At 38.9% G+C, this 16,476-nt stretch overlaps 1 protein-coding gene across 5 annotated transcripts in view; it reads left to right on the top strand.

The window, feature by feature from the left end:
• The window catches only part of LOC128667211 (zinc finger protein 514), a 107,596-nt gene that overhangs the window by 22,185 nt on the left and 68,935 nt on the right, over positions 1–16,476 (top strand). For 4 of the 5 annotated variants that reach the window (XM_053722149.1, XM_053722147.1, XM_053722150.1 and 1 more), the window contains exons 5-7: positions 4,886–5,030; positions 6,512–6,601; positions 12,163–12,249. In XM_053722149.1, the coding sequence (XP_053578124.1) occupies positions 4,886–5,030; positions 6,512–6,601; positions 12,163–12,249 (322 nt within the window). The remainder of the gene's footprint in view (positions 1–4,885; positions 5,031–6,511; positions 6,602–12,162; positions 12,250–16,476) is intronic. The other variant, XM_053722146.1, reaches the window with a different exon arrangement.

Raw genomic sequence — 16,476 nt, 5'->3', positions numbered from 1 at the left:
CTAACATTATCCTGGCACTGTCAGTATCTGTGTATCACTGATTAGTATGTGTGTGTTTTCTACCTACTGTCTGTGTCTGCATGAGATCCGTAACATTATCCTGCACTGTCAGTATCTGTGTTTCACTGATTAGTATGTGTGTGTTTTCTACCTACTGTCTGTGTCTGCATGAGATCAGTAACATTATCCTGGCACTGTATCTCTGTATCACTAATTAGTATGTGTGTGTTTTCTACCTACTGTCTGTGTCTGCATGAGATCAGTAACATTATCCTGGCACTGTCAGTATCTGTGTATCACTGATTAGTATGTGTGTGTTTTCTACCTACTGTCTGTGTCTGCATGAGATCAGTAACATTATCCTGGCACTGTCAGTATCTGTGTATCACTGATTAGTATGTGTGTGTTTTCTACCTTCTGTCTGTGTCTGCATGAGATCAGTAACATTATCCTGGCACTGTCAGTATCTGTGTATCACTGATTAGTATGTGTGTGTTTTCTACCTACTGTCTGTGTCTGCATGAGATCAGTAACATTATCCTGGCACTGTATCTCTGTATCACTGATTAGCATGTGTGTGTTTTATACCTACTGTCTGTGTCTGCATGAGATCAGTAACATTATCCTAGCCCTGTCATTATCTGTGTATCACTGATTGGTATGTGTGGGTTTTCTACCTACTGTCTGTGTCTGCATAAGATCAGTAACATAATCCTGGCACTGTCAGTATCTGTGTATCACTGATTAGTTTGTGTGTGTTTTCTACCTACTGTCTGTGTCTGCATGAGATCAGTAACATTATACTGGCACTGTCAGTATTAGTATCTGTGTATCACTGATTAGTATGTGTGTGTGTTTTCTACCTACTGTCTGTGTCTGCATGAGATCAGTAACATTATACTGGCACTGTATCTGTGTATCACTGATTAGTATGTGTGTGTGTTTTATACCTACTGTCTGTGTCTGCATGAGATCAGTAACATTATCCGGGCACTGTCAGTATTAGTATCTGTGTATCACTGATTAGTATGTGTGTGTGTTTTCTACCTACTGTCTGTGTCTGCATGAGATCAGTAACATTATACTGGCACTGTCATTATCTGTATCACTGATTAGTATGTGTGTGTTTTATACCTACTGTCTGTGTCTGCATGAGATCAGTAACATTATCCTGGCACTGTATCACTGATTAGTATGTGTGTGTTTTCTACCTACTGTCTGTGTCTGCATGAGATCAGTAACATTATCCTGGCACTGTCAGTATCTGTGTATCACTGATTAGTATGTGTGTGTTTTCTACCTACTGTCTGTGTCTGCATGAGATCAGTAACATTATCCTGGCACTGTCAGTATCTCTGTATCACTAATTAGTATGTGTGTGTTTTCTACCTACTGTCTGTGTCTGCATGAGATCAGTAACATTATCCTGGCACTGTCAGTATCTGTGTATCACTGATTAGTATGTGTGTGTTTTCTACCTACTGTCTGTGTCTGCATGAGATCAGTAACATTATCCGGGCACTGTCATTATCTGTATCACTGATTAGTATGTGTGTGTTTTCTACCTACTGTCTGTGTCTGCATGAGATCAGTAACATTATCCTGGCACTGTCAGTATCTGTGTATCACTGATTAGTATGTGTGTGTTTTCTACCTACTGTCTGTGTCTGCATGAGATCAGTAACATTATCCTGCATTGTCAGTATCTCTGTATCACTAATTAGTATGTGTGTGTTTTATACCTACTGTCTGTGTCTGCATGAGATCAGTAACATTATCCTGGCACTGTATCTGTGTATCACTGATTAGTATGTGTGTGTTTTCTACCTTCTGTCTGTGTCTGCATGAGATCCGTAACATTATCCTGCATTGTCAGTATCTGTGTATCACTGATTAGTATGTGTGTGTTTTATACCTACTGTCTGTGTCTGCATGAGATCCGTAACATTATCCTGCATTGTCAGTATCTGTGTATCACTGATTAGTATGTGTGTGTTTTATACCTACTGTCTGTGTCTGCATGAGATCCGTAACATTATCCTGCACTGTCAGTATCTGTGTATCACTGATTAGTATGTGTGTGTTTTATACCTACTGTCTGTGTCTGCATGAGATCAGTAACATTATACTGGCACTGTATCTGTGTATCACTGATTAGTATGTGTGTGTTTTATACCTACTGTCTGTGTCAGCATGAGATCACTAACATTATACTGGCACTGTATCTGTGTATCACTGATTAGTATGTGTGTGTTTGCTACCTACTGTCTGTGTCTGCATGAGATCAGTAACATTATACTGGCACTGTATCTGTGTATCACTGATTAGTATGTGTGTGTTTTATACCTACAGTCTGTGTCTGCATGAGATCAGTAACATTATCCTAGCCCTGTCATTATCTGTGTATCACTGATTAGTATGTGTGTGTTTTATACCTACTGTTTGTATCTGCATGAGATCAGTAACATTAATCTGACACTGTCAGTATTAGTATCTGTGTATCACTGATTAGTATGTGTGTGTTTTCTACCTACTGTCTGTGTCTGCATGAGATCAGTAACATTATCTGGGCACTGTCATTATCTGTATCACTGATTAGTATGTGTGTGTTTTCTACCTTCTGTCGGTGTCTGCATGAGATCCGTAACATTATCCTGGCACTGTCAGTATCTGTGTATCACTGATTAGTATGTGTGTGTTTTCTACCTACTGTCTGTGTCTGCATGAGATCAGTAACATTATCCTAGCCCTGTCATTATCTGTGTATCACTGATTAGTATGTGTGTGTTTTATACGTACTGTCTGTGTCTGCATGAGATCAGTAACATTATACTGGCACTGTATCTGTGTATCACTGATTAGTATGTGTGTGTGTTTTCTACCTACTGCCTGTGTCTGCATGAGATCAGTAACATTATCCTGGCACTGTCAGTATCTGTGTATCACTGATTAGTATGTGTGTGTGTTTTCTACCTTCTGTCTGTGTCTGCATGAGATCAGTAACATTATCCTGGAACTGTATCTCTGTATCACTGATTAGTATGTGTGTGTTTTATACCTACTGTCTGTGTCTGCATGAGATCAGTAACATTATCCTGGCTCTGTCAGTATCTGTGTATCACTGATTAGTATGTGTGTGTTTTATACCTACTGTCTGTGTCTGCATGAGATCAGTAACATTATCCTGGCACTGTCAGTATCTGTGTATCAGTGATTAGTATGTGTGTGTTTTCTACCTACTGTCTGTGTCAGCATGAGATCAGTAACATTATCCTGGCACTGTCAGTATCTGTGTATCACTGATTAGTATGTGTGTGTTTTATACCTACTATCTGTGTCTGCATGAGATCAGTAACATTATACTGGCACTGTATCTGTGTATCACTGATTAGTGTGTGTGTGTTTTATACCTACTGTCTGTGTCTGCATGAGATCAGTAACATTATACTGGCACTGTCATTATCTGTGTATCACTGATTAGTATGTGTGTGTTTTCTACCTACTGTCTGTGTCTGCATGAGATCAGTAACATTATCCTGGCTCTGTCAGTATCTGTGTATCACTGATTAGTATGTGTGTGTTTTCTACCTTCTGTCTGTGTCTGAATGAGATCAGTAACATTATCCTGGCACTGTCAGTATCTGTGTATCACTGATTAGTATGTGTGTGTGTTTTCTACCTACTGTCTGTGTCTGCATGAGATCAGTAACATTATCCTGGCACTGTCAGTATCTGTATCACTGATTAGTATGTGCGTGTTTTATACCTACTGTCTGTGTCTGCATGAGATCAGTAACATTATCCTGGCACTGTATCTGTGTATCACTGATTAGTATGTGTGTGTTTTCTACCTTCTGTCTGTGTCTGCATGAGATCCGTAACATTATCCTGCACTGTCAGTATCTGTGTATCACTGATTAGTATGTGTGTGTTTTATACCTACTATCTGTGTCTGCATGAGATCAGTAACATTATCCTGGCACTCTCAGTATCTGTGCTTCACTGATTAGTATGTGTGTGTTTTCTGCCTACTGTCTGTGTCTGTAACATTATCCTGGCACTGTCAGTATCTGTGTATCACTGATTAGTATGTGTGTGTGTTTTCTGCCTACTGTCTGTGTCTGTAACATTATCCTGGCTCTGTCAGTATCTGTGTATCACTGATTAGCATGTGTGTGTGTTTTCTACCTACTGTCTGTGTCTGCATGAGATCAGTAACATTACCCTGGCACTGTCAGTATCTGTGTATCACTGATTAGCATGTGTGTGTGTTTTCTACCTACTGTCTGTGTCTGCATGAGATCAGTAACATTATACTGGCACTGTCAGTATCTGTGTATCACTGATTAGTATGTGTGTGTTTTCTACCTACTGTCTGTGTCTGCATGAGATCAGTAACATTATACTGGCACTGTCAGTATCTGTGTATCACTGATTAGTATGTGTGTGTTTTCTACCTACTGTCTGTGTCTGCATGAGATTAGTAACATTACCCTGGCACTGTCAGTATCTGTGTATCACTGATTAGTATGTGTGTGTGTGTTTTCTACCTTTGTCTGTGTCTGCATGAGATCAGTAACATTACCCTGGCACTGTCAGTATCTGTGTATCACTGATTAGTATGTGTGTGTTTTCTACCTACTGTCTGTGTCTGCATGAGATTAGTAACATTACCCTGGCACTGTCAGTATCTGTGTATCACTGATTAGTGTGTGTGTGTTTTCTACCTTTGTCTGTGTCTGCATGAGATCAGTAACATTATACTGGCACTGTCAGTATCTGTGTATCACTGATTAGTATGTGTGTGTGTTTTCTGCCTACTGTCTGTAACATTATCCTGGCTCTGTCAGTATCGGTCTCTGTGTCAGCGCTGTGTGTGTTTCAGGTCCCTATAAAGTGTGACGATGTTGCTATGAATTTCTCTATGGAGGAGTGGGCGTATATAGAGGGACAGAAACTTTACAAAGATGTCGTGATGGAGAAACACGAAAAACCGGGGAGCGTAGTAGTCGCATCAGACAAGAGCTCAGGTAATACTATGTACTGTCTGCATGGAAGTAGATATAAACCTCCTTAATCAAGAGAAATTGCATTTTAAGGTACATTTTATTTAAACTGAAACAAATGTATCCATATCCCTTGTATTAATCCTATTACTGATTGGCTGATAGCTGCAATTGCTCACCTATCAGAGAGTCGGCATTCATTAGGGGGATGTACCTAAGTGACCAATAGTAGAGAAGACACACAAGCCAATTGTATTAGATTTAATTTAGATTGTAACAGCTTTTACTTTACATTTTCACCCCAAACCTATTCTGCATATTTAAATATTGCTCATGCAAATAAAAAAAATATATTTTAGTGCAACTTTCTTTAAAGGGACAGTGAAGTCATCAATTTTGAAACCCCAATTTTGTTAAAAAAATGTTGTGATTCAGAGAATACCATTTTTAAAAAAGTTTCCAATTTTTATGTAAAATGTGCTTTGTTCTCCTGTTATTCTTTATTGAAGAGATACCTAGATATCTGTCTGGAGCAGTATCTGGCAGTAAATAGTGCTGCCATCTAGTGCTCTTGCAAAACTGCTGCCATGTAGTCCTCCAGACAGGTGCACTCTCCTGAGCTTACGCCCCCTGCTTTTCAACAAAAGATACCAAAAGGACAAAGAAAATGGGATAAAGTAATTAGATGTGATAGTCTGATATTCCTTTAATGGTTTGGATAGAGCATGACATCCAGCCATAATGTAACTGCACATAGATGAATTACTTCTTTACAATATAAATGTATTGGTTTAAATGCTTCTAGTAAAAGGTAGCACTGTTTTAGTAACAACATCTTTCTGTGCGCGTGCACGTGACGCATAGATAGATATTCTCAGTGCACCAGCATTATAAATACTGCAGCTGCACAGAACACCAGTGGGGTTTGTATCATGTCAGCAATTAACAAACGGAGTCATTACCAGATGGTATAAGCACCTTAGGCTCTCTGAGCAAGCGCTGTGTTTAAAATGCTAGTGCACGGTGCATACTTACATACACTCTTGAAACAGCTATAGCTATTAGAAGTGTTTTTGCTAATGCATGTATATTACATAAATGCTTCTGTCCAATACCGAAATGCACCCACGTGGTTTCCAATTTTGGCTGGAATATCCCTTTAAGCAACTTTCTAATTTCTATTATGAATTTTGCTCATTTCTCTTGGTATCCTCTGTTAAAGGGTAATCCAAACAGCTCAGGGGCACGCACGTGTCTTTTTAGCCATCTGTAACATCACTATAAACACTGCAGCCATACAACACGTGCACACTCCTTAGCTCTAGAGCCTACCTAGGATACCAAAAGAACAAAGCAAATTACATAATAGAAGTAAATTGGAAAGTTGTTTAAAATCGCATTCTTTTTCATTCATTTTGACTTTACTGTCACTTTAAGTCGTTAGATTTAATTATTTAGCAAAATACGGAAACATATTGTGATTAATTATTTGTTTGATTAAACAGGCGATGCTGATAATAACTCAGATACAGAATTTATTAATGAGGAAGGAGAGGCTGAGAGACTTGAAAAGACAATTCCAGCTATCTGTGCAGGTGGGTGATGTATGACGTACTAGAGGGTCCTCTAAAGCAGTGGTTCTCAACCAAAGTGACCTCAAGGCCCGGTAAATTTTAGCTGGACATGTCCAGGGCCCGGTAGTTTTTATATATATATATATATATATATATATATATATATATATATATATATATATATATATATATATATATATATATATATATATATATATATATATATATAGTAAGCAGCAGGGATTTGCCCTATCAGCAACTAAGCAGTTCAATGTGGGTTTAGTGGGGGCCCTGGAGTGTGGGGGTCCTGCCGAGGGTCTGTCGCTGTGAGGGACATGGAGTGTGAGGTCTGGCCCTGGAGGTTGGGGGCCCTTTCTTTGGCCCTTAATGTTGGGGGTCCTGGCTCTGGAGGTTGATGGGCCTGCTGGGGTTAGGGCAGGGAGGCTACCATGTTCATTTGCATAAATTTGAATACATTTGGGTCAGTGTGAGACAGTTTTCCTGGGGCCTTGATTGGTCTCAGTCTGCCCCTTGTGTGCAGTGGGGTAAGAGTGTCAGTGGGGGCATGACAGGTCAGGGCCCGCCAGCAGGGCTATCACGGCCCGGTACTGGGCCACGGCCCGGCTGTTGAGAAACCAGGCTCTAAAGGAACAGACCATGACTATAAAACCATAGCCCATGGACATCAAATTATGTTATGAAAAATGTTGATTTGAGAACATTTGTTTGTTTTGTCAAATGAGTAAATTAAAGTTTTCTTCTATTTTTCCTGACCCGGTACAAGAGTAGTCATTGCTTAGCAAACACAGCCCAGTCCCTACGGGGGGGCTATAAACAGCATTGTAGCTCACGTGTATGCAGTAGGAGAACAATCAAATACTCTGCACTGCAAAGCCCTCCCTCTTCTCTTACTGATTCTGCTAACTTCATTTATTCCACAAATTCATTTCTTATCTCCACTCTCTTACAATCTATATGCTCTCACAGTCCACAGTTGCCGCCTTACTTGCGCGCTATTGTGCAAACTCACATTGCTGATTTGGCCTAAAATAATTAGTTTAAACAGGGTGTGTATTTGATTTTCCCAATAAACAAACTTTTTCTCTTATTGCAAGCCTCTTTTAGCGAGTTTCCCACTTCAGAATGTGATAGCATACATTACTATTGCAAACATATTATTCTCAAGATCGTAAGTGACACTTTGTATCAGCAGTTTTACCTGCATGAGCTATGCTCCTAGCGCTTGTTTCTTACCGCAGTTTTTCAAGCGTGTGTTTGGCGTGTTGTGTGGTTCCTCTGGCGATCCCGTGACTTTACCTTACGTCACAGCTCTGATCAACTATGTAGCAGTTCTGGTTAAGGGCTGGATTGGATACAAAAGAACTTTTCAAAAGTAATAGCAACCTTAAAAGATTGCAACACAAAGTCTCCTTGCACTTAGTGCTGATAGCACGCAAGTAGTGTTGTATAGAGCATATATTATAACCCGGGTTATTTTTAAATGTTCCACGATGTTCAAAAGATTAGACACTGGATCAGAAGTTATCCGTAGATTTGTGTCTGTGTGTTAGTAGTCAGAAATGTACTAACACACAGGCACAAATCTACGGATAACTTCTGATCCAGTGTCTAATCTTTTGAACATCGTGGAACATTTAACCTGGGTTATAATATATGCTCTATACAACACTACTTGCGTGCTATCAGCACTAAGTGCAAGGAGACTTTGGCCTCTAGTTATCATTGTCTATCGGACCTGATCCGACAGTGCGGATCAGGTCCGACAGACCTCACTGAATACGGCGAGCAATACGTTCGCCGTATTCAGCATTGCACCAGCAGCTCACAAGAGCTGCTGGTGCAACGCCGCCCCCTGCAGACTCACGGCCAATAGGCCGCCAACAGGGGGGTGTCAATCAACCCTATCGTACTCGATCGGGTTGATTTCCGGCGATGTCTGTCCGCCTGCTCAGAGCATGCAGACAGGTTATGGAGCAGCGTTCTTTGTGACCGCTGCTTCATAACTGCTGTTTCTGGCGAGCCTGCATGCTCGCCAGAAACACGGGGCAGCAAGCTCCATTCAGAGCTTGATAAATAGGCCCCTTTGTGTTGCAATCTTTTAAGGTTGCTATTACTTTTGAAAAGTTCTTTTGTATCCAACCCAGCCCTTAAAGGGTCACTAAACCCAAAATCTTTCTTTCATGATTCAGATAGAGAATACAAAATTAAACAACTTTACAATTTACTTCTATTATTTATTTTGCTTCATTTTTTAGATATCCTTAGTTGAAGAAAAAGCAATGCACATGGTGAGCCAATCACACGAGGCTTCTAAGTGCAGCAACCAATCAGCAGCTACTGAGCATATCTAGATATGCTTTTCAGCAAAGAATATCAAAGGAATAAAACAAATTAGATAATATAAGTAAATTAGAAAGATGTTTAAAATTGCATTCTCTTTCTGAATCATGAAAGAAAAAATGTGGGTTTCATGGCCCTTTAACCGGAACGCTACATAGTTGATCAGAGCTGTGACGTAAGGTAAAGTCACGTGATCACCACAGAGGAGCCACACAACACGCCAAACACACGCTTGAAAAACTGCGGTAAGAAACAAGCGCTAGGAGCATAGCTCATGCAGGTAAACTAAAACTGCTGATACAAAGTGTCACTTACGACCTTGAGAATAATATGTTTGCAATAGTAATGTATGCTATCACATTCTGAAGTGGGAAACTCGCTAAAAGAGGATTGCAATAAGAGACATTGCTTTTACTTGGCTCTTATAGTGGCGCCATAAGTTTGTTTATGTCCTGCAATACAAACTTCTACCAGTACGTCTTAAAGATATATTTAATGAGAAGTGGATGAGTTCTAAAATGGCTCAATAATATATAATTTGTCCTATGGTGGTATGCCGTTCATTACCTCTGAATATATATTTTCTTTAATTAGTTAATGGTATTTATATAGCTGGCTATACTAACATAGGGTATCCACTTATCCAGATTTATTAATTTGAAAGAGTTTAAACATAAACATTGATTTTATCTGCTATATGGCCCCTGATCAGTTGGAATTTATTTTTGCTCTATCATTTTATTGTAATTTGAGAGTATTTTTATATTTTTATGTGCCATTCTTTTGGAGTGCTCCTATTTATATGGGAGACGTCCCACATTTTACTATTGGGAATGTATACTAAAACTGAAGTATCTTTGTAAATAAATTTGTAATAATCTTTGCCTACTCTGCTTGGGGTAAATTGTATAATATATGCATATAAACATATCCAGTTAAATTAAGACTAATCTATATTCACACTAATCTATAGTCAGCATTTAGAAATCCTTAGGTATTGAATCTGTGGTTTAGTCTATATAAATACACGTACAGACAATCACAGTCTAAATAAGGCTAATCCTCTTTAAAGGGACAGTCTAGTATAAATTAAACTTTCATTATTCAGATAGGACTTTTAATTTTAATCAACTTTCCAATTTACTTTTATCATCAAATTAGCTTTTTTCTCTTGGTATTCTTAGTTTAAACTAAACATAGGTAGGCTCATATGCTAATTTCTCAGCCTTTGAGGGCTGCCTCTTATCACGTGCTTTTTAAATCTCTTTTCAACACAAAGAGACAGAAAGTACACGTGGGCCATATAGATAACACTGTGTTCAGGCACAGGAGGTTTAGCAGAACACAATGCTAACTGCAAGACAATAGATAATAAATAGTCACAGTCATGTGATCAGGGGGCTGGAAGAAGGTTCCTAGATACAAGGTAATTACAGAGGTAAAAAGTGTATTAATATAACTGAGATAAGGAGCAGTCTGCATATGCTTAGATACAAGGTAATCACAGAGGTAAAAAGAGTATTAATATAACTGAGATAAGGAGCAGTCTGCATATGGTTAGATACAAGGTAATCACAGAGGTAAAACATATATTAATATAACTGAGATAAGGAGCAATCTGCAGAGGGTTAGATACAAGGTAATCACAGAGGTAAAAAGTATATTAATATAACTGAGATAAGGAGCAGTCTGCAGAGGCTTAGATACAAGGTAATCACAGAGGTAAAAAGTATATTAATATAACTGAGATAAGGAGCAGTCTGCAGAGGGTTAGATACAAGGTAATCACAGAGGTAAACAGTATATTAATATAACTGAGATAAGGAGCAGTCTGCAGAGGGTTAGATACAAGGTAATCACAGAGGTAAAAAGTATATTAATATAACTGAGATAAGGAGCAGTCTGCAGAGGCTTAGATACAAGGTAATCACAGAGATAAAAAAGTATATTAATATAACTGAGATAAGGAGCAGTCTGCAGAGGCTTAGATACAAGGTAATCACAGTGGTAAAAAGTATATTAATATAACTGAGATAAGGAGCAGTCTGCAGAGGCTTAGATACAAGGTAATCACAGAGGTAAACAGTGTATTAATATAACTGAGATAAGGAGCAGTCTGCAGAGGTTTAGATACAAGGTAATTACAGAGGTAAAAAGTACATTAATATAACTGTTGGTTATGCAAAACTGGGGAATGGGTAATAAAAGGGGTTATCTATCTTTTAAAACAATAACAATTCTATGGTAGACTGTCCCTTTAACACCTATCTAAAGTCGCATATTAAGGTATCTTTAGCTTCTCCTAGCGCCCTCTAAATACTACATTCAATTTGTTCTTTAATTATATAACATACATTGGAGGAAAGTTTGTTTTTAGAAGGGTTTGAGATCTATATTTTTTGGCCAGCTCAGTACTTACTAACATATATTTTTCTATACACGTTTTAGGTTCAGGACCATGGATAGCGCTTGCTTATTGGAGGCTGACATTTACCCACCAATAAGCAAGCATAACCCAGGTTCTCAACCAAAAATGGGCTGGCTCCAATGCATCACATTCCTGCTTTTTAAATAAAGATAGCAAGAGAACAAAGCAAAATTGATAATATGAGTAAATTAGAAAGTTGCTTAAAATTGCTGCTCTATCTGAATCATGAAAGAAAAAAATGTGGATTTAGTGTCCCTTTTAAGTTTAATCTTGACCTTCATTTCTCTTAAAGGGACACTCAAGTCAAAATAAACTTTTATGATTTAGATAGAGCAGCAGTTTTAAGAACCTTTCCCATTTACCTCCATTATCACATTTTGCACAGTCTTTTTATAATCACATTTTCTGGGAAACAAAATCCTACTGAGCATGTGCATAAGCTCCCAGGGTATACGTATACTAGTCTGTGATTGGCTGATGTCTGTCACATGATACAAGGGGCCAGAAAATGAGAGAAAATCTACTGCTTATTTGAAATTCAGAGTATGTTAAATCATTGTATTTTTATTATGCACTTGTTAATTATGTAATAGTCATGTGTTCCATACTTTATTTCTCAAGGCAATGTAGAATTATATACCCATGTCTGTATTAAATCTAACCTAAATGTGTAGATGCCGGTCCATCTGTAAAACGTTAAATACTAAGTTACTGTGCGTTTAGGTTACCAGATAATTCATGGAACAACATCTTTGACACCATTTTTTAAAAAATATTTCTAATGAAAACTTAGACATTGCATCAAGAAACGAGGAAGAGGAGAATCCAATCGATGAAACAGATAACCCACAGATGGACGTCCAATCAGACCGTTGTACAGGTGAGTTATAAACTAGTCGACATGGAGAGAAATAACGCAAAATAATTTGTATTATATTGTAGTCGCACCCAGAGCCCTACATAGCAAGATAACTCTCAAGCTAAAATGCACAGTACTGACGAGGCTTCTTAGATCAGTGCTCAACCAATCTGTTTAAAAGTTAGGAGCAAGTAAGAATATTTAGGGACCAGACAGTGATATTTGTATATAGATATATGGAGATTAACCCAAAAACTTAGGAGCCAGGGATAGAATTCTAGGAATTAAAGTTGGGATGATGGCACCACTTACTGAAAAATAAAAAACGGGGGGTCTATTAACGTTCAAATAAGGTCAATTGGCCCTAAATTATCATTTTATAATATGTGGTATAGGTGCTAAGTATCAGAAACACTACATTACAAATCTGTTAGTGGAAGAAACCAAACAAAGAAAAGATACTATATAAGCACTCAAAAAACGACCCTTAGATAAATTGGAGTTTGGCAAAAAGTCACACAGGTTAAAATATAAATCTTTATTAGAACGCGTTTAAAAACTGGGTATATTAAAACTAAAATGCTGGCAGAAATAACAGTTAAAAAACACTGGAATAATAATGAGGTTCACTATTATTGGGGCAGCAATGTATATGGGCTATATAGCCTAAAAAAGAAAACCAATATACAGGTATAGGAAAAAGGCCCAGAGTGGTAGCTTAATAAGGTTACATCAGTAACAGAAAACACAGAATGTATTGGTGCACTTGTAAAAACCTTATGTAGGTTTGTGCTATAATGTATTTCAATATATATTAGCAAATTCACTGTACAGCAGTGTTAATTTTGGCAGCAAATTTTGATTTAGTTTTAGTCGTAGTCTTTTGACTAAAATGCCATTTTAGTTTTAGTCGTATTTTAGTCATCTGAATTGTTTTAGTTTTAGTCGACTAAAATCGTACTGGCGACTTTAGTCGACTAAAATTCGACTAAAACTAAAATCTAATGGGTTAAATTGTGCATTATTTAAGCATTTATCTAGAATTTCCAATCCAAACTCATATTATATATATATATATATATATATATATATTTCTTCTGTTATGTGTGATCAGTCCACGGGTCATCATTACTTCTGGGATATAACTCCTCCCCAACAGGAAATGCAAGAGGATTCACCCAGCAGAGCTGCATATAGCTCCTCCCCTCTACGTCACTCCCAGTCATTCTCTTGCACCCAACGACTAGATAGGATGTGTGAGAGGACTATGGTGATTATACTTAGTTTTTATAACTTCAATCAAAAGTTTGTTATTTTACAATAGCACCGGAGCGTGTTATTGCCTCTCTGGCAGAGTTTGAAGAAGAATCTACCAGAGTTTTTTACTATGATTTTAACCGGAGTAGTTAAGATCATATTGCTGTTTCTCGGCCATCTGAGGGAGGTAAAAGCTTCAGATCAGGGGACAGCGGGCAGATGAATCTGCATTGAGGTATGTAGCAGTTTTTATTTTCTGAATGGAATTGATGAGAAAATCCTGCCATACCGTTATAATGACATGTATGTATACTCTACACTTCAGTATTCTGGGGATGGTACTTCACTGGAATTACTCTGTAAAAGGTACATTAAACCTTTTAATAGGTATTTATTATGTTAAACGTTTTTGCTGGAATGTAGAATCGTTTGCATTTTCTGAGGTACTGAGTGAATAAATGTTTGGGCATTATTTTTCCACTTGGCAGCTGCTTGTTAATTGTGACAGTTTCGTTTCTCTCTCACTGATGTGTGTGAGGGGGAGGGGCCGTTTTTGGCGCTCTTTGCTACGCATCAAAAATTTCCAGTCAGTTACTCTTGTATTTCCTGCATGATCCGGTTCATATCTAACAGAACTCAGGGGTCTTCAAACTTCTTTGAAGGGAGGTAGATTCTCTCAGCAGAGCTGTGAGACTTATATATTGACTGTGATTAAAAACGTTGCTCTGTAATTTTTACGTTTCAAATTTAATTATTGTTACTTTACTAATGGGAACAAACCTTTGCTAAAAGTTGTGTTGTTTTCAAGGATTGATGCTATAACAGTTTTTCAGTTCATTATTTCAACTGTCATTTAATCGTTTAGTGCTTCTTTGAGGCACAGTACGTTTTTGTTAAATAAGATTGTAACCAAGTTGCAAGTTTATTTGCTAGTGTGTTAAACATGTCTGATTCAGAGGAAGATACCTGTGTCATTTGTTCCAATGCCAAGGTGGAGCCCAATAGAAATTTATGTACTAACTGTATTGATGCTACTTTAAATAAAAGCCAATCTGTACAAATTGAACAAATTTCACCAAACAGCGAGGGGAGAGTTATGCCGACTAACTCGCCTCACGTGTCAGTACCTGCATCTCCCGCCCGGGAGGTGCGTGATATTGTGACGCCTAGTACATCTGGGCGGCCATTACAGATAACATTACAAGATATGGCTACTGTTATGACTGAAGTTTTGGCTAAATTACCAGAACTAAGGGGCAAGCGTGATCACTCTGGGGTGAGAACAGAGTGCGCTGATAATACTAGAGCCATGTCTGATACTGCGTCACAGCTTGCAGAGCATGAGGACGGAGAGCTTCATTCTGTGGGTGACGGTTCTGATCCAAACAGATTGGATTCAGATATTTCAAATTTTAAATTTAAATTGGAGAACCTCCGTGTATTACTAGGGGAGGTTTTAGCTGCTCTTAATGATTGTAACACTGTTGCAATACCAGAGAAATTGTGTAGGTTGGATAAATACTTTGCGGTACCGGCGAATACTGACGTTTTTCCTATACCTAAGAGACTAACTGAAATTGTTACTAAGGAGTGGGATAGACCCGGTGTGCCGTTCTCACCCCCTCCAATATTTAGAAAGATGTTTCCAATAGACGCCACCACACGGGACTTATGGCAAACGGTCCCTAAGGTGGAGGGAGCAGTTTCTACCTTAGCTAAGCGTACCACTATCCCGGTGGAGGATAGCTGTGCTTTTTCAGATCCAATGGATAAAAAATTAGAGGGTTACCTTAAGAAAATGTTTGTTCAACAAGGTTTTATATTACAACCCCTTGCATGCATCGCGCCGATTACGGCTGCGGCAGCATTTTGGATGGAGTCTCTGGAAGAGAACCTTAGTTCAGCTACGCTGGACGACATTACGGACAGGCTTAGAGTCCTTAAACTAGCTAATTCATTCATTTCGGAGGCCGTAGTACATTTAACCAAACTTACGGCTAAGAACTCAGGATTCGCCATTCAGGCACGTAGGGCGCTGTGGCTAAAATCCTGGTCAGCTGATGTAACTTCTAAGTCCAAATTACTTAATATACCTTTCAAAGGGCAAACTTTATTTGGGCCCGGTTTGAAAGAAATTATCGCTGACATTACAGGAGGTAAGGGCCACGCCCTGCCTCAAGACAAAGCCAAAGCTAGGGCTAGACAGTCTAATTTTCGTCCCTTTCGGAATTTCAAAGCAGGAGCAGCACCAACTTCCACTGCTCCAAAACAGGAAGGAGCCGTTGCTCGTTACAGACAAGGCTGGAAACCTAACCAGTCCTGGAACAAGGGCAAGCAGGCCAGGAAACCTGCTGCTGCCCCTAAGACAACATGAATCGAGGGCCCCCGATCCGGGACCGGATCTAGTGGGGGGCAGACTCTCTCTCTTCGCCCAGGCTTGGGCAAGAGACGTTCAGGATCCCTGGGCGTTAGAGATCATATCTCAGGGATACCTTCTAGACTTCAAATTCTCTCCCCCAAGAGGGAGATTTCATCTGTCAAGGTTGTCAACAAACCAGATAAAGAAAGAAGCGTTTCTACGCTGTGTACAAGATCTGTTATTAATGGGAGTGATCCATCCGGTTCCGCGGTCGGAACAAGGACAAGGGTTTTACTCAAACCTGTTTGTGGTTCCCAAAAAAAGAGGGAACTTTCAGGCCAATCTTGGATTTAAAGATCCTAAACAAATTCCTAAGAGTTCCATCGTTCAAAATGGAAACTATTCGGACAATCTTACCCATGATCCAAAAGGGTCAGTACATGACTACAGTGGATTTAAAGGATGCTTACCTTCACATACCGATTCACAAAGATCATTACCGGTATCTAAGGTTTGCCTTCTTAGACAGGCATTACCAGTTTGTAGCTCTTCCATTCGGATTGGCTACGGCTCCAAGAATCTTCACAAAGGTTCTGGGTGCCCTTCTGGCGGTACTAAGACCGCGAGGAATT

This window comes from Bombina bombina, chromosome 7, assembly GCF_027579735.1.
Source record: "Bombina bombina isolate aBomBom1 chromosome 7, aBomBom1.pri, whole genome shotgun sequence".
NCBI lineage: Eukaryota > Metazoa > Chordata > Amphibia > Anura > Bombinatoridae > Bombina > Bombina bombina.
This window is presented reverse-complemented; position numbering and strand designations above follow the sequence as displayed.